We start from the raw sequence: 18141 nt of genomic DNA, 5'->3' as shown, positions 1-18141 counted from the left end.
CTCTTTGCCCCCCCCCCCCGCTTCCTCCCATGCCCGGCGGCACCTGCGTGGCATCGAGCTGGCTTTCGTCCGGCCGAGGGCGCGCAGCCAATCGCGGCCGGGGGGCGTGGTCCCGAGTGGGGGCAAATAAAGGAACGCCCCGCCTCCCTTCTTCCCTCCCAACCTTGATTGACACCTCGCGGGAGCCCAATAACGGCCGCCGGCCGGGCAGCGCCCCCTTGGCGACGATGGCGGGGATTGGGGCGCCCTCCAGCTCCTCCCCCTCGGGTGGCGGCCGAGGCCCCGCCCAGCCCCCCAAAGGCCCCGCCCCTCTGGCGCGCTCTTCTCCCGGCGGCGGCGGCGGCAGGAGCAGCGTCGCCTCCATTTTCTCCTCAGCTGCCGCTTCTTCTTCTTCTTCGTCCTCCTCCTCCTCCTCAGTCGCCGGCAGTTACGGCCGCCGAGGCCTCGAACCGCTGCCCCGGCCCCGCCGCCCGAGCCCCTCCGCCGCCCCCTCCGCCGCCCGAGGGAGGCCTCCCAGCGCCGCGCCGCCCCCGCCCGGCCTCGCCCGCCGCCCGCCCGCCTCCGCCGTCACCGCCGCCATGAATGAGGAGTACGACGTGATCGTGCTGGGCACCGGCCTGACGGTGAGCGGGGGCGCAGGGGAGGAGCGGGAGTCGCCCGCCTAGAAAGGCCTCTGGAGAGCGCGTCGCGTGGGGAAGGGGATGATGAGACGCGTGTATCTTGCGGGAAGGGAAAGACGCGTGTATCTTGTGGGAAGGGAGAGACGCGTGTATCCTGTGGGAAGGGAAACACGTCTCTTTTGGGAAGGGATGGGCGCGTCTGTATTTTGTGGGAAGGGAAAGACGCGTGTATCTTGTGGGAAGGGAAAGACGCGTGTATCCTGTGGGAAGGGAAACACGTCTCTTTTGGGAAGGGATGGGCGCGTGTATTTTGTGGGAATGAAAAGACGCGTGTATCTTGTGGGAAGGGAGAGACGCGTGTATCCTGTGGGAAGGGAAACACGTCTCTTTTGGGAAGGGATGGACGCGTGTATTTTGTGGGAATGAAAAGACGCGTGTATCTTGTGGGAAGGGAAAGACGCGTGTATCCTGTGGGAAGGGAAACACGTCTCTTTTGGGAAGGGATGGACACGTCTGTATTTTGTGGGAATGAAAAGACGCGTGTATCTTGCGGGAAGGGAGAGACGCGTGGATCTTGTTGGAAGGGGAAACACGTCTCTTTTGGGAAGGGATGGACGCGTCTGTATTTCGTGGGAAGGAAAACACGCGTGTATCTTGCGGGAAGCGTGTAACACGAGGGAAGGCGGCCGGGCTCTCAGTGGGCTCTCCCCCTCCTACTCTTCCTCCTTGCCGTTATTTGGGGGATGGGATTTTGTTTTTAATTTTAGGATTTGTTTTTAGGTTGCCACGGGTTGGGGGGGGAGGCGAGAGTCGTCTGAAGGGGGGAACTGGAGCGGAGAAAGGGAACGACACGTGTCGCTCGAGGGAAGGGAAAGACTGGAACGTGAGCAGGGAAAGACGCCTGTGATTTCAGGGAAGGGAAAGTTACACGTGTATCTTGTGGGAAGCCAAGGACACGGGTAGCATGAGGGGAGCGAAGCCCTCCCCCTCTTTCCCCCTTTCAAAGGTTGAGACCTGCCGTTATTTGGGGATTATTGCTTTTTTTAAAAAAAAATTAGAATTAGGTTTGAGGGCCTGGGAGCCGTCTGAATGGGTGGAACTGGAGGTGGGGGAAGGGAATGACACCTGTCGCTTGAAGGAAGACACACACGTGTAACATAAAGGATGGAAGCTGGGCTTGGTGACCTTCCTCCTCCTCCTCCTCCTCTTGTCTGTCTGCTGTGTCCTCCTGTTATTTGGGGATGGTTCTTTAGCTTTTATAGTAGAGCCTGGGACTGTGAGTCGTCTGAATGGGTGGAACTGGAGGGAAAGGAATGACAGGTGTAGCTGGGAGTGCAAAGACACGTGTAGCATGAGGGATGGAGGCCTCCCCCCACCTCCTCTTTCTTGTTGAGACCTGCCCTTGTTTTGGGATTGTTTTATTAGGATTAGCTTTTATATTCTAGCAAGGGGGCTGGGAGTCGTCTGAAGGCCTGGAACTGGAGGGAAGGGAATGACATGGTGTAACTTGTGGGGAGGCAAAGACACGTGTAGCACGAGGGAGGGCTTGGTGGCCTCCCTCCCCCACCTTCCTTTTCCCTATTTGGTGTCTCCTGCCGTTATTTGGGGGTTGTTTTATTAGCTTTTATATTCTAGCAAGAGGGCTGGGAGTCGTCTGAATGCATGTAACTGGAGGGAAAGGAATGAAGCTGGAAAGAAGGCAAAGAGGCATGTAACTTCAGGGAAGTAAAAGACGGGTGTAGCCTGAGGGAAGGGGGCTGGGTGGGGCTTGGTGTCCTCCCTCTCCTCCTCCTGCTATTATTTGGGGATCATTTTATTAAGATTTGTTTTTATATTAAATCAGTGGGAGTCGTCTGAATGGGTGGAACTGGAGGGAAAGGAAGGACGCAGGTTACTCGGAGGGGAGGGAAAGAGACGGGAAAGCAGCTAGGCTTTGGTGTCCCCCCTCCTTCCCCCCCATCCTCTCCTTTTTGAGACCTGCCATTATTTGGGGTTTGTTTTATTCTCTTCCATTTTTATATTCTATCGGTGGGACAGGGGAGTCGTCTGAATGGCTTCCCATGCCCCCCCCCCTCAAAGGTAGGTGTAACATGAATGAAGGCGGTTGGGGTGGGCTCGGCCACCACCACTTCCTCTTTTTCCTCTCCCCCCTTTTGAGACCCTCCTTTATGTGGGGATGATTATTAGCCTTTCTATGAATGATTAATTATTATATATCACTCAGCATTCTTGTCCCCTCCACCCCCTCCCATTTAATCTTCCTCCTGCTTTTTTTGCCCCTAATCTTCAATTGGCTCCCCTCCCCCTGTTCCCCCTGTAGAGTTGGGTTTCACACGGCCCTGGGTCTTCTGGGGACACGTGATTTGGCTCAGCCTGGCTCCCCCACGGCTTCTGAAGCCAAGAAAGCTGGATTTCCTTCAACTCCTGTGGGCATCCAGCCTTCTCTCCCCATGGATGGAGACCCGGCTAGGCTGCTGCTCTGATATCCACCCTGGCTATTCTGCCCCATAATCTTTGGCTGCCTGCCTCAGCGGGATGGGACCCTTGGTGAGCTCCAAGTGCCACTCCACAGCACACTGCTCCTAGCCATGGAGGCTCCAACTTGAGTGAGACATTGGAAGTTGCCCCATCCCTTTTTCAGCCAGACTTTTCTCCTCCTGCGGCGTCAAAGAAGACATCCCAGGAGATTATATTTTACATTTTATGTATTTTTTGTATATTACACGTGAGTCCTTGACTTACTGAAATTTCTGTTGCTAAGCAAGACAGCCAAATGAATTTTGCCCCGTTTCGTGACCTTCCTTGCCACCGTTGTTAAGCGAATCGCTGTAGTTGTTAAGTTAGTCACCCGGTTGTAAAGTGAATCTGTCTTCCCCACTGGCTTTGCTTGTCAGAAGGTCGCAAAAGGGGACCACACGACCCCAGGGCATTGCAACCGTCATCAATATGAATCCGCTGCCAACCATTTGAATTTTGATCATGTGGCCACGGGGGGGGGGGGGGGACGGATGCTGCAACTTCTAACAGTCACCAAAGGAATGGTTACAAGCTGAGGATTAGCTGCATTTAATTTTTCTGCCCTTGGATCATCCCTTGTCCTTCAGCCTCTTCGCTGCCTTCTCTTTTTTCTTCTAGAGGGCATCTCGCTAAGAGATTTTGGCTGTCTCTTAAGTCCTCTTTTTTGCCCCCAAGGGGCACTCTGCCATTCTCTGGAACCTCTGGGCCTTGCCAAGCCTGGGGAGTGGGGGGGGGGACTTTGGGGGGGGATAGACCCATCCATTGCTTCAGAGCCTCGACTCCCTCTTCATTCTGCAGCTACTATTTTTCCCATTGAAATCAATGAGCCTGGGAAACATCCTCAGTTAACAGCCTAGATGAGGATTCAACAGAGCTAAATTCATCTATCATGTTTATATTAGAGGTGGAGACCCTTTGAGAGCTGTAGGCAACGGAATTTCATCTTAATATATGCCAATTAGTACATTCAACGTGACAATAAAGCTATCCTATCCCTATTTATTTTTTTGTTCTATTCCAATTCCTATTCTCTTGTCCTGTCCTATCCTAAATTCACTCTAACCCAGTGTCTCTCAACCTTGGCAACTTGAAGATGTCTGGACTTCAACTCCCAGAATTCCCCAGCCAGCGAATGCTGGTTGGGGAATTCTGGGAGTTGAAGTCCAGACATCTTCAAGTTGCTAAGGTTGAGAAACACTGCTCTAACCAAAGCCTCAAGAGGCCAGTCCTTTGTCTCAGCTCTCCTTCCTTGCAAGGTCGTCATTGTTTGTGGCTGGGTCTACCCTTTCTGTACTTTTTCTCTTTTTTCCCCCCATCCAGAATGTTGACTTTGCATTTTTTTTTTCCTATGGAGGAAATAACTTAGTAACTATCAAACTGACATAATGGTAGCATAATTTACATTATTCTACATTTGTGACCTCTGGAAATGTCTTAAGTAGCCACTTTTTTTTTCTTTTTCATCTTCAGCTTCTCATTGCAGGTTTTCCTATTTCTGCCTCCAAACCAGGTCTCCTGATGCTTCCTTGACCCTCCTTCCCTCCTTCATGCCAGGTAGTCCTTGACTTATGACCACAATTTCTGGTGCTAAGCAAGGCAGTAGAGTTGCATCCCATTTATTTTTGCCACAGTTGTTTAGTGAATCGCTGCTGTTGTTAAGCAAACCTGGCTCCCACACACACACACTTTGCTTATCAGAAGCCAGCTGGGAAGGTCACACACATGGTGATTCTGGGAGTTGAAGTCCACAGGTCTTAAAAGTCACCAAGATCGGACGTCCCCGTTGTAAGTTCTCTCCAACATGTCAGAATCTTAGGCAGCTTACTGATTTTAAACCCTCTAAAGTTGGGGGATTCTGGGAGTTGAAGTCCACTGGTCTTAAAGTGGTCAATGTCGCACACCCTTGGTTTATAGTGTCAGTATTAACTTTGGCAAAAGATTAACTTGCCTAACCTGAAACACGCAGTTCACTTTGTAACGTCAAGCAAATCGCCTGGAAAAATCTGCTTCTCCCAAGGAGAGTAAAGATTTCCCCTGTAACAAGGGAACCCCTGTTTTCTCTCCGATATATTGAATGACAGGAGGGTTTTTATGGAAAGGAGGAGCAATCGGGCTCACATTTCAGAGAGGAACTGCTAAATATTTGCAGCCTTGAAAGGTTCCCCCCCCCCCAATTCACTTTTCTTGAGGTCACCTGCCTTTAAACCCCCTAAAAGAGATTACAAATCTGGCTCTTGTTGATTTAAACATTTGTCTCTGACCACAGAAATTTTAGAACCTTAACTTCCGGCCTCTGCATCCGGTTTGCCTCTACCATCTCTTCCTTTTGACTGTGTAAGTTACCTTTCCTGCCAAGCAGGCACCCAATACAGGTGGTCCTTGATTTACAACCACTCATTTAGCAACTGAAGTTATAATGATGCTGGGGAAAAAAGCGACCTATGATCCTTTTTCACACCTTCGACCAGTGTAGCACACACACACACACACACACACACACACACACACACCTCTCCAGGTGACGTGACTCAAATTCAGCTGCTTGGCCAGTGGGAATTATTTCAGGGGACCATTTAAATGGCTTAAATCAAATTTGGCCCCTTTAAGGTGTATAGGATAGGACAGGACCTTGGAGGTCTTCTAGTCCAGCCCCCTGCTCAAGCACGAGAACCTATACCATCTCAGATAAGCAACTGTCTAGTCTCTTCTTAAAAACCTCCAGTGACGGAGCACCCACGATTTCTAGTGGCAAGCTGTTCCACCGGTTAATTTGTCTTCATTGCTAGGAAGTTTCTCCTTAATTCAGGTTGCTTCTCTCTTTGATTAATTAAATGCGCCCATTCTTCACCCCACCCCCCACAACCCATGGCGGCCCTCCCTCCGCAATTGGGTAGACTTCAACTCCCAGAATTCCCCACCCCAAAATTGAAAATGCGTGGATCAATTCCCATAATTCCCCAGCTAGCTATGCTGGGGATGATTTTGGGGGGGAAATAATGTTGGCTGGGGAATTCTGGGAGTCGAAAATCCACCCCTCTTCCAAGTTTGAGAAACACCAGTTTAGGGGAAAGGAGTTTCCTTAAAAATAAGAGCATGTTAAACCTTGAAAGTTGTGGTTATTGTGGCTTGAACCCCGAACGTTGGATGTGCCAATTCTGAAACAGCAGAAAGGGGGGGGGGGCAATTTCCATAAAAGTCGGCAGAGAAGGGAAACCATTTCTCTAATGCCAGCCTTGTCTACTTTATATGTTTGTTTTGAGCACCTAATTAAATCAGAATAATCTCCGTTTAACCCTCTTTTCAGTTGTTTCTCTGTCACGCATGAGATGGCCGGATCCCACACATGAAAACTGCTTCCTGAAACTCTAGGAAATTGACCACCTTGTCAAACAAGGATCGTCATGCGGCCTCACCCTGGTTTGGCAATGGAGAAGGGACAAAGATGTCCCTGTAAATGTATTGCTTTGATGGCCTCTAATTGAGACACTTGCCAGCGGGCCTCCAAAAAATATGCTGCATGAATTTCAAAAGCCTTCAGGGTGAAAATGCTAATCTTTTGATCTTGCAAGCATCTCTCTCTCTCTTTCTGTGTGTTCTGCTTTCTTTTGAAAAATTGGTTGGTTTCACTTCTCTTCCTGCAAATTAACCGATTTTTGCTAAGAAGCCCTTCGGATGAATGTCGAGTGTCAAAAGCAATAGGATAAGAGAGGAATTGTTCTTTCTGAGAAAGACAGGCAGCACAGAATGAATAGAAGCTTCCTGCAGTTGTGGAAGCCAGCTCTTTCCTGCATTTGTTTTGAACCTTTTGTTCAGCTTGGGGGCGGCGGCGGCGGCACAGAGATTTCAACTGTAGAAAAACATGCCTTGTCTTGCTCACTTGAGCAGAGAAAGCCTGGGGTGGGATTCTTTGAGAAGAGCAGGGATCTGTTGATGGCCTGTTTCGAACGTTAAGGCAGTTAGCAGTTTGTGTCTCTGACATAGATAGTCCTTGACTTACAACAGTGCTGTGGCCGGCCAGCGGCCAGCAGAGCTGGCGGCAGATTCAGACAGTGAGGAGGTTGGGGAGGAACCTGGGCCAGTCCTGGAGTCTGGGGAAGGCTCTGACGAGGGCTCAGTGTCGGAGGCAGAGAGGGGGCCAGTTATGCCAGTTATGCCAGTTATCAGCTGCCTTCGAAGTCGGACATCAGTGAGGCAGATGAACAGCTGGAGCCTGTTCCAAGTGGGCGCATGAGCAGAGCTGCCAGACGAAGGGAATAGCTAAGGAACAGGGGTCGACTTGGGAGTAAGGCCACAGGTGGACGGTGAATGGCCCCTCCCAGAGGAAATAAAAGAGGAGCAACAGGGGAGTGGAGTTTGCAGGAGACCATTAATTCATTCTTGCCCAGTATTGCGGAGTCTGAAAGATATCGGCCTGGCCCCTCTCCAAGCCTGATCAAGGTTGGTAATTGTGACTGTGGGAGAGGAAAGACTTTGCTGGAGAGGAATTCACTGTCAATTAAATAAAAGGGGTTTATCGGGACCAGGACTCGGCTTCGTGCTGCTGGGGAAGCCTCGGTCAGAACAAACAGTTCATTTAGTCACCGAACTTACAGCGGCACTGAAAAACGTGATTTAGGACCGCTTAACACACTTATGACCGTTGCAGCATTCCCCATGGTCACATGATCAAAATTTAGATGCTCGGTGACTGACTCAGCTTTATGACGGTTGCAGTGCCCCTGGGACAAGGGATCCTCTTTTGCGACCTTCTGACGTGCAAAGTCAACAGGGAAATCAGATTCACTTAAAAACAGCAGTGAAACTTAACAAGCGCAGCAGCAAGAAAAGTCGTAAAAATGGGGCAGGACTCACTTAACGAATGTCTCAAATTTGGTGCACAATAGGTTCACATCAAGATCACGAGAAGGGATTACAGTGGGTCCTAGGTTGAAGCTTCTAGAGTCTGCTCGGGTTCAAATCAACCTTACAGATAGTCCTCGACTTACGACCACAATTGAGCCCCAAATTTCCATTTCTAAGCGAGCCACTCTTGTTATAAGTGACTCATTGCAGTTGTTGGTCACCCGGTTGTGTAGTGAATCTGGCTTCCCCGTGGACTTTGCTTGTCAGAAGGTCGCAAAAGGGGGATCGCATGACCCCGGGACACTGCAACCGTCATAAATGTGAGTCAGTTGCCAAGAATCTGAATTTTGATTACATACTGCAACGGTCGTACATGGGAAAACTGTCGTAAGTCACCTTTAAAGCCCTACATGGCCTAGGACCCGGATATCTATAGCAATAGCAATAGCAGTTAGACTTATATACCGCTTCATAGGGCTTTCGGCCCTCTCTAAGCGGTTTACAGAGTCAGCATATTGCCCCCAAACAACAATCCGGGTCCTCATTTCACCCACCTCGGAAGGATGGAAGGCTGAGTCAACCTTGAGCCGGTGAGATTAGAACCGTCGAACTGCAGATAACAGTCAGCTGAAGTGGCCTGCAGTACTGAACCCTAACCACTGTGCCATCTCGGCTCTTATCTGCGAGACCATCTTCGGCCACATACTTCCCAACGACCGATAAGATCGCACAGGGTGGGCCTTCTCCAGGTACCGTCAGCCAGACAATGTCGGCTGGCAACTACCCGGGGGAGGGCCTTCTCTGTTGCCGCTCTGACCCTCTGGAGTAAACTGCCCCCAGAGATCCGGACCCTACCCACTCTCATGGCCTTCCGTAAGGCTCTTAAGACCTGGCTATTCCGGCAGGCCCCGGGCTGTTGAACTCACGATTGAGTTCCAGCCCTGATTAGGCTGGGTGTATGTTGTGATCTTTTTAATCTATGTCTCTATGTCTTTAACTTCTATTTTTTAAATGTATTGTTGTAAGCCGCCCAGAGTCCTTCGGGATTGGGCGGCCTATAAATTCATTAAACATCAAACATCAAGTCACTTTTTTCCCATTTGAACGGTCACTAAATGAAATGTTGTGAGCCAAGGACTATCTGTAGTCAGAATAAAGAGGATTCCACTTCCTTTGCTGGAATGTTAGACTGAACTTTTGCCCACTAGAATGCGGCTGAAAGTGTTACTGAGTTCTTAACAAGAAAATGCTGACTGTGACCAAATTTGGAATGTCAGAATAGCTCCTGGTGAAATGTTGGCACCTCCATTTAATTTATAGCGGTTTGTTGTTGTGCCTTGTCTGAGGTGGCGGGCTTTTTTTTGTCTTGAGGCTGCAGTGAAAGGCTGTGTGGGCCTTGGCACATTTCCACCCAAGAGGTCCACAATGAATGGCTTTCCTTATTTGAAACTTCGCAGGTAAAGGCAAACCAAAGCCGCTTCTAAATCACATAATCGAGCTGAACTTAATTCAGCTTAAATTGGTCTCAATGTTGGTTTGGACCTTCAGTTACAAAAATTTTCTAAGGATTCGTCTCAATCCCTGCAGTCACGTGATCAAAATCCGGACGTTCGGCTCATATTTATGACGGCCGCAGAATCCAGGGGTCACGTGGTCCCCTTTTGTGACCTTCAGACAAGCCCAAGTCAATGGGGAAGCAGATTCCCTTAACAAAACCCTGTTGCTAACTTAACAACTGCAGTGATTCGCTTAACAACCATGGCGAGAAAGGACGCAAAATTCAGCTAACGAATGTCTCTCGCTTAGCCACAGAAATATCAGGCTCACTTGTGGTTGTAGGACTAATTGTATGCCAAGTGTTGGCCTCACTTGCGCTGCACACAGTTGTACTAGGACAGTGTTTCTCAACCTTGTCAACTTGAAGATGTCTGGACTTGAACTCCCAGAATTCCCCAGCCAGCATTCGCTGGCTGGGGAATTCTGGGAGTTCAAGTCCAGACATCTTCAAGTTGACAAGGTTGAGAAACACTGTACTAGGATGATGAGGGGACTGGAGGCTAAAACATACGATGAACGGTTGCAGGAACTGGGCCTGGCTAGTCTAGTGCAGAGAAGGACCAGGGGAGACAGGGATAGCAGCCTTCCAATATCTCAGGGGTTGCCCCAAAGAAGAGGGAGTCAAGCTATTCTCCAAAGCATCCGAAGGCCGGACAAACCGACCAAGGAGAGATTCAACCCGGAAATAAGGAGAATTTTTTCTGACAGTGGAAACAGTCGACCCATGGAACAGAAGTTGCCTTCGGAGGTTGTGGGAGCGTCCTCCCTGGAGGCTTTCAAGAAGAGACTGGACTGCCGTCTCTCAGAAATGGTGTATGGGTCTCCTGCTTGGGTGAAGGGGGGTTGGACTAGATGACCCACAAGGTCCCTTCCAACTCTGTTAATCTGTAATCCCTTCTCGTGATCTTGATGCGATCCTTCTATCGAGGCAAGCCCAGGGCTGCATTGGCTTTTTCGGCAGCTGCAACGCTCACATGGGCTGGGGAAGGATTAGCTGTGGGGTGATGATCTCGCAGCCACCCCCGTTGGCAGTAAATTGAATTTATTTGTCCCAGGAGACTGAAAATCCAGTCGGCTTCCTTTTCCTCTGGAGAAATCCTGCAGGCCTACTTAAACGATTCTGCTGAAGCTCCTCCTGGAACAGGAAGGAGCGCTGCGTTGTCTTCAGCCCAGTTGTAGTGCTGCCTCAGCACCTTCGTTTCGAAATAATATTTGCAAATCACAATCCACTTCCTGAAACAAGAATTGCTGGCAGGGGCCAGGAGCCTTAGAAAAAGATTATGTAATATCTGAAATTAATTGTGATTCCCAGCAGCTGCTTCAATAAGAAGTTTGCGCTAGTCTTTTAAGATGCCACAGGATTCTTTACTGCTTTTTATTGCTAACGAAATGCAGATGGTCCTCAATTTACAACAGTTCATTTAGTGACCGCTCGAAGTTATAACGGCTGCAGGATTTGGGTCTGGCTAGTCCAGAGAAAAGAAGAATTGGGGTGGGGGGACACATGATTGCAATATTGCAGTATTTGAGGGACTGCCACAAACAAGAGGGGGACCAATTCTCCAGAGCACCAGAGGACGGGACAAGAAACAACGGTTGGAAATTAATCAAAGAGAGAAGCAACTTGGAATGAAGGAGAAACTTCTAACAGTGAGGACAATTAACCAGTGGAACAGCTTGCCTCCAGAAATCGTGGGCACTCCCATCCCTATGTTTATAAGAGGAGACTCGACAGTAACATCTGAAATATAGTTTCTCCTGCTTGAGCAGGGGGCTGGACTAGAAGACCTCCAAGGTCCCTTCCAGCTCATTCATTCTATTGTGTCTTCATAATGCTCTGTTCCCAAAGGATCAGCTCAGAGCATGTAAGAAAGGGGAAAAGGGGCAGAGCCTTCACACACACACACACACACGCACACACACACACACACACACACACACCCAGAGGACCTCCAGAGGCTTCAGGAACCTTTCCTGAAGCCTCCGGAGGATTAAAAACGACCCTACGAGCAAACCGGAAGTCCATTCCTGAACTTCTGGTTTGCCCATAGGGGTTGTTGTTTTTTTGCGCTCCGGAGGTTCAGGGAAGCCTCCTGAAGCCTCGGGGGGGGGGGCTCTTTTCACCCTCCCCAGGCTCCTATAAAGCCTCTGGAGCCTGGGGAGGGCGAAAAATGGTTTTAAAAAAGGCTGAACTCAGCTAGCGCTGGACAGGTGACATGGCAACGCCTCGTGTGCCCTGACAAATGGCTCCGTGTGCCACCTGTGGCACGCGTGCCATAGGTTCGCTATCCCGGCCCTAGACCATTTCTGACCAATGGCTATCCAACATCATCTTAAAAACTTCCAGTGTTGGGGCATTCACAACTTCTGAAGGCAAGTTGTTCCACTGATTAATTGTTCTAACTGCCAGGAAATTTCTCCTTAAATTCTAAGTTGCTTCTCTCCTTGATTAGTTTCCACCCATTGCTTCTTGTCCTACCCTCAGGTGCCTTGGAGAATAGCTTGACTCCCTCTTCTTTGTGGCAACCCCTGAGATATTGGAAGACTGCTATCATGTCTCCCTTAGTCCTTCTCTTTATTAAACTAGACATTCCCAGTTCCTGCAATCGTTCCTCGTATGTTTTAGCCTCCAGTCCCCTAATCCTCTTGGTTGCTCTTCTTTTTGCATCTGGGTGCAGCCTAGCTCAAGATCCAGTCTAATCCAATATTAAACTTTTATTTTGGAACGGCCGTTCTTTGGGTTGCTCTCAGTAATTGGCACATTGGTTGGCCAGATGCTGGAACAGATGTGTCACTCGGCTGCTGCTTCTGCTGGATCTTGCAGCCTGCACTGCTTATCCACCCTTAGGAAAGTTGGCATGGGAGAAGCTTCCAGAAGCTGCAAAATCCTGGAGGAGGGGAGGCCGCTGGATGCTTGGATTGACGTACCAGCAGCCTGTGGCTTATACATTCGGGTGATCCTCCGCTTACAAACACAATTGAGCATCAATTCCCATTGCAAAGGGAGTCAGTTAAGTGAGTTTTGCCCTGTTTTACGACCTGTCTTGCCACAGTTGTTAAGTCAATCACTTTAGTTGTAAGTTAGTACCACGGTTGTTAAGTGAATCTGGCTCCTCCATTGACTCCGCTTGCCAGAAGGGGGATCGCATGACCCCGGGGACACTACAACCGTCATAAATAGCCAGTTGCCAAGCGTCCAAATTTTGATCACGTGACCACGTGGGTGCTGCCAATGGTCGTAAGTGTGAAAAACAGTCGTAAAGTCACTTTTCAGTGCTAGGTTTGGAGACCTCCCTGGTCTGAATGAAAAGCTCACACAGATTTTAGGACTTTCCTTCCTGGGCCCAAATGAACAGATGCTTCTGTTGTGGCTAAGTTGCACAGAGGAAACAGATTGCATGAGTCAGAAAGTTCAGGAGAAGTTCTATGGCAGCAAAGTTGCTCTTTGTGGTTAGAGCATGCCCCTGGTAACATTTTAATATTTAATACAGTATTTATGATTGAAGTATTTTTATGATGATTATGCTCATGATCTATCACTTAAAGCGTTTATGTACACTGAGAGCTGACGAACTGAAGACAAATTCCTTCCTTCCAACCATACTTGGCCAATAAAGAATTCTATTTATTCCTCTTCTATTTCTTATTCTATTCTATTCCTATTTCTATTTTATTCTATTCTACTTCTATTTCTTCTATTCTACTCTTCTACTATTCCTTTCTATTCCTTATTCTATTTCTATTCTACTTCTACTTTTTCTATTTCGATTCTAATCTATTCTTCTATTTTATTCTACTATTCTTTTCTATTTCCTATTCTATTTCTAGTCTACTTCTATTCTATTTCTTCTATTCTTCTACTATTCCTTATTCTATTCTATTTCTATTCTACTTTTTCTATTTCTATTCTAATCTATTCTTCTATTTTATTCTACTATTCTTTTCTATTTCCTATTCTATTTCTATTCTACTTTTATTCTGTTTCTTCTAGTCTATTCTACTATTCCTTATTCTATTCTATTTCTATTCTATTTCTATTCTAATCTATTCTTCTATTTTATTCTACTATTCTTTTCTGTTTCCTGTTCTATTTCTAGTCTACTTCTATTCTATTCTATTCTATTCTATTCATATAGCAGGGCCTATGTGAATGTGGCCCCTAGAAGGGGCCGGCCAGCATGGCTTTGGCCTGGTCTACCCAGTGCGAAGCGGAAACATGCCAGCAGTTTGGGGAGTGGCGTCAAGCTGGCCATGCCCACCCAGTCGGCCACTTCTGGCTCCCCCCCCCCGCCCCTCCCCGATCAATTACACCCCTGATGCGGCCCTCAATTAAATTGATTTTGACGCCCCTGGTATATGTGCTTCATAGTTGCTCCTCCTGATGTCCTCTATGCCAGCTTTTTAGAGAAGGTTCCTCTGGTTAATTGACAAAACTGAAGGGGGGAGAAATTCCAATTACAGTCGTGAAAACCTAATCTTTGCAATCTATATTTTCCTTTCCTCTGTTTTTCTTTTTCCCATTGGACTGGGAATTGCTCACAGCCTCCCTACAATGGTTGTGATAGCGGCTTAATCTTGGGAAATACGGTGAATGGTCCATTGTGATTCGACTCAATCATTAACCATCTTAGTAGGTCCATTTCCCGTACCTTCTTTTACAGGGTCTCACTTTCCATGAGGCAGCTAACCGTGATACTGAGGTTATCCCAAAGCTTTGATGTGAGGGAGGCTTTCTCCATGACTGGCCACCATAATTTCCACTGCTTTAAGCGAGACTGACGTTAAGTGAGTCTCGCCCCATCCTACAAACCTTTCTTGCCACCGTTGTTAAGCGAATCACGGAACTTGTTAAGTCAGTGACACGGTTGTTAAGGGAATCTTGCTTGTCAGAAGGCTGCAAAGGGGGGGGGGTGTCACGTGACCCCAGGACACTGCAACTGTCATAAGTACATGCCAGTTGCCAAGCATCCGAATTTTGATCACATGACCCCAGCAATGGTTTTAAGTGTGAAAAACGGGCATAGGTCCCCCTTTTTTCTCCCAGGGCCTTTTTGTAACTTCAAAATGGTCACTAAACGAATGGTTGTAAGTTGAGGACTGCTTGTATAAGATGGTGCAGTCAGTGCTTCCATCAAATATCTGGCCCGGCTACGAAATCACTGTCTTAGAAGTCAAAATTGGTTTTTAAGGAAACTACTTTGCATGAAAGTGGAAAGCTGGGGTAAGCTGGGTGGACTTCAACTCCCAGCATTCCCTAGACAGCAAAGCTGGCCAGGGAATGCTGGGAATTGAAGTCCATCCAGCTTAAAAGTTACCAAGGCCGACAAACGGGCATAAATAACACATTGGTCTAGCAATATTGCTTTCTTGGATTCTTTTTCTCCTGGTTGATTTTGGGGAAATTTGGCTTCCACAGCCTGTGGAAATCTTAAGTAAGTAATTCTCAAGTGAGGCCAAAATTTCTGCTGCTAAGCGAGGCAGCTGTTTAAGGGAATTAACAGGTCCAGTATAGGTGGTACCTGGCTCAACAGTAGTAACTGTGAAAAGGGATCTTGGAGTCCTAGTGGACGACCATTTAAATAGGAGCCAGCCGTGTGCAGCAGCTGCCAAAAAAGCCAACACAGTTCTAGGCGGCATAAACAGAGGAATGGAATCAAGATCACGTGAAGGGTTAATATCGCTTTATAAGGCCTTGGTAAGGCCACACTTGGAATATTTGCATCCAGTTTTGGTCGTCACAATGTAGAAAAAATGTTGAGACTCTAGAAAGAGTGCAGAGAAGAGCAACAAAGAGGATTAGGGGACAGGAGGCTAAAGCATATGAAGAACGGTTGCAGGAACTGGGTATGGCTAGTTTAATGAAAAGACGGACTAGGGGAGACATGATAGCAGTCTTCCAATATCTCAGGGGTTGCCACAAAGAAATCAAACTATTCTCCAAAGAACCTGAAGGCAAGACAAGAAGCAATGGGTGGAAACTAATCAAGGAGAGAAGCAACTTAGAACTGAGGAGGAATTTCCAGACAGTGAGAACAATTAACCAATGGAACAGGAGTTGCCTCCAGAAGTTGTGAATGTCCCAACACTGGGAGTCTTCAAGAAGATGTTGGATAGCCATTTGTCTGAAACTGTATAGGGTTCCCTGCCTAGGGAGTGGGTTGGACTAGAAGACCTCCAGGGTCCCTTCCAACTCTGCTATTGCATTGTATTGAGTTGAATTTGGCTCCATTCTGCAAACCTTTCTAGTCCACGATTGTTAAGTGAATCATTGCAGTCGTTAACTTAGTAACACCATGGTTAAGGGACTCTGACTTTGCCGTTGCTTCTTGGAAGATTGCAAAAGGGGATCACATCACCCTGGGGCCTTGCAACTGTCATAAATGCGAGTCAGTTCCCAAGTGTCTGTTGACCTCATGACCGCAGGAATGCTGCAACGGTCATTAGAGTGAAAAATGGTCCTAAGTCACTTCGTTAAGTACCGTTGTAACTTGAAATGGACAGTAAGTGAATTATAAATTGTGGGCACGCTGTAATCCACATCCGATTTGGGATTGGAAAAGGGCATCAGAGCCATCTGGTTTCCCACGGCAAAATCACAATTTCCCCCTCTTAAATGGAAAGAATTCCTGTCTGCAAAAATCGGTCGCTGTTGGGCGAGTCTCTTTTTTGCAAATCGTACCTTCCAGATTCTTCCCTCTCTGCACATTCTCTCCATGTCGGGTGGAGCTGTTGCAATTTCGTCTCGGCCGGCGGGCTCCGGGATTGCCAGGGTGCCAAGTTGTAGCTTTCCTGCAGCCTGCAAAAAACGTCAGGTTGATTGCAGAGCCTTCAAAAAAAAAAAGGAGACTGTAGTTTAAGCCTCCAGCTTAATTAAAATTTGAATATTCTTTTTTCCAACTACGAGGCAGGAACTGAGATGGTCTCACGGGCAAGAATCGGCTTGCCTTGCTTCTTAAACTCCTCTGTGTCTGCTGGAAGGGCTGTTGGGAGCAGGGTGGATAAAAATGCACGGATTTTTTTAAAAATCGGATTTTTTTAAAAAAAATTTAAATCGATTTTTTAAAAAATTTGAAACAGATTTTTAAATTTTTTTAATCAAATTTATTTTAATAAAATGCTTTTGGAATAAGAAAAAATCTACCTAAAGATAGTTTTCTATTTAAGACACCTTCATAATTTAGTTTATTCTGCATGAAACAGAGCTTCGTTGTGTAGCATGAGGTTGTATATTCTGCGATATTGGGACTGTTTGATGAGCCGCTGAAAGGCAGAGGGGACAGCTGCTCTTTAAAACATTACGATTTAAATTGAGTTGATTTAAATCCAGCCTTTTCATTTGTGATTTAAATCATGATTTCGATTGTGATTTAAGTCGAACTGATTTAAATCAAATCCACCTTGGTTGGATGTGTGTGTGTGTGTGTGTGTGTGTGTGTGTCCAATTGAAATTCCTGCTAAATTGAGGGCTGAGGAATTCTGGGAGTTGAAGTTCACGAGTCTTAAATTTGCAAAGGCTGGACATCCGCTGCCTTGCATTTGAATTTTTGCTCCATTTGGCCACTACCTTTCCACCTTTCTGCTGTATTTTCAGAACTCTAGATAACAGAGCGCTTAAAATGCAGGAAGGAGAGTTGGCCTCCTAATCCCATTAACCCTAATGGGACCCTAATCCTGTATCATCGGAAATATATCTATACCAGATCAAAGGATTTGAGACCAGCCCTTGAAATGTGGCCGTTGTTCCTGTTTCTCTCCCACTTACAATATGAAAAGAAAAGAAATTACTGGTTAAGAATGCAGTTATTTTTTTTAAAAAAATATTTTTATTAAATGGATTTTTTTTTTAAAGACATAATTTTTTCCCCCCAATTTCCTTCTGTACAACATTTCTACCTCGGTATACACCCATTGTAAATGGGATGGCAAAAATAAAACCCACAATTATTTTCAGAAACATTTAATTCGGGATGCTTTGCGACAAGTATGGCAAAAAAACTCAAGTAAAACACTATATTAAAATTCCAAATTGGCTATCAACGATGGAAGCGTTAATCTACTCAAATGTTATAAACATAGATAAAATAAAAAGATACAAAGATTTACTAAACGATCAGGGTGAATTAAAAACAAGATTAGAACTAATAGAACTGGGCCATAGACCTTGACTGCTGGCCATATTATGCAGATACAGGCTAGATATAAGAAAAATAACATCACAGATTCCAAAAAGAACTGCAAGATCTCGATAAAATTTTACAAGGTAGAGAGGATAGATTGATCAAGAAATTATATAACTACTTATTGAATTACAGAATGGAGGACGAGGTAGTTAAAGAAACTATGACAGTGTTTCTCAACCTTGGCAACTTGAAGATGTCCGGACTTCAACTCCCAGAATTCCCCAGCCAGCGAATGCTGGCTGGGGAATTCTGGGAGTTGAAGTCCGGACATCTTCAAGTTGCCAAGGTTGAGAAACACTGAACTATGATAACTTGGGCCAAAAATTTTAGCTACAGTATTGATCTGGAGAAATGGGGGGGAAAAAATTTGGAATGAAAATTATAAATTGACAATGGCAGTAGCCTACAAGGAAAATATCTATGAA

General features: G+C 46.8%; 1 protein-coding gene across 1 annotated transcript in view; it reads left to right on the top strand.

The window, feature by feature from the left end:
• The first annotated feature begins 312 nt into the window (after nucleotides 1–312).
• The window catches only part of GDI2 (GDP dissociation inhibitor 2), a 34209-nt gene continuing 16380 nt past the window's right edge, over nucleotides 313–18141 (top strand). The window contains exon 1 of the mRNA XM_032221244.1: nucleotides 313–623. Coding sequence (XP_032077135.1) covers nucleotides 579–623 — 45 coding nt within the window. The 5' untranslated portion in view covers nucleotides 313–578. The remainder of the gene's footprint in view (nucleotides 624–18141) is intronic.

The sequence above is a fragment of the Thamnophis elegans genome, chromosome 7 (assembly GCF_009769535.1).
Source record: "Thamnophis elegans isolate rThaEle1 chromosome 7, rThaEle1.pri, whole genome shotgun sequence".
In the NCBI taxonomy this organism is placed as follows: Eukaryota; Metazoa; Chordata; class Lepidosauria; order Squamata; family Colubridae; genus Thamnophis; species Thamnophis elegans.
Note: the sequence above shows the minus strand (reverse complement) of the source record. Positions and strands in the feature narration are given on the sequence as shown.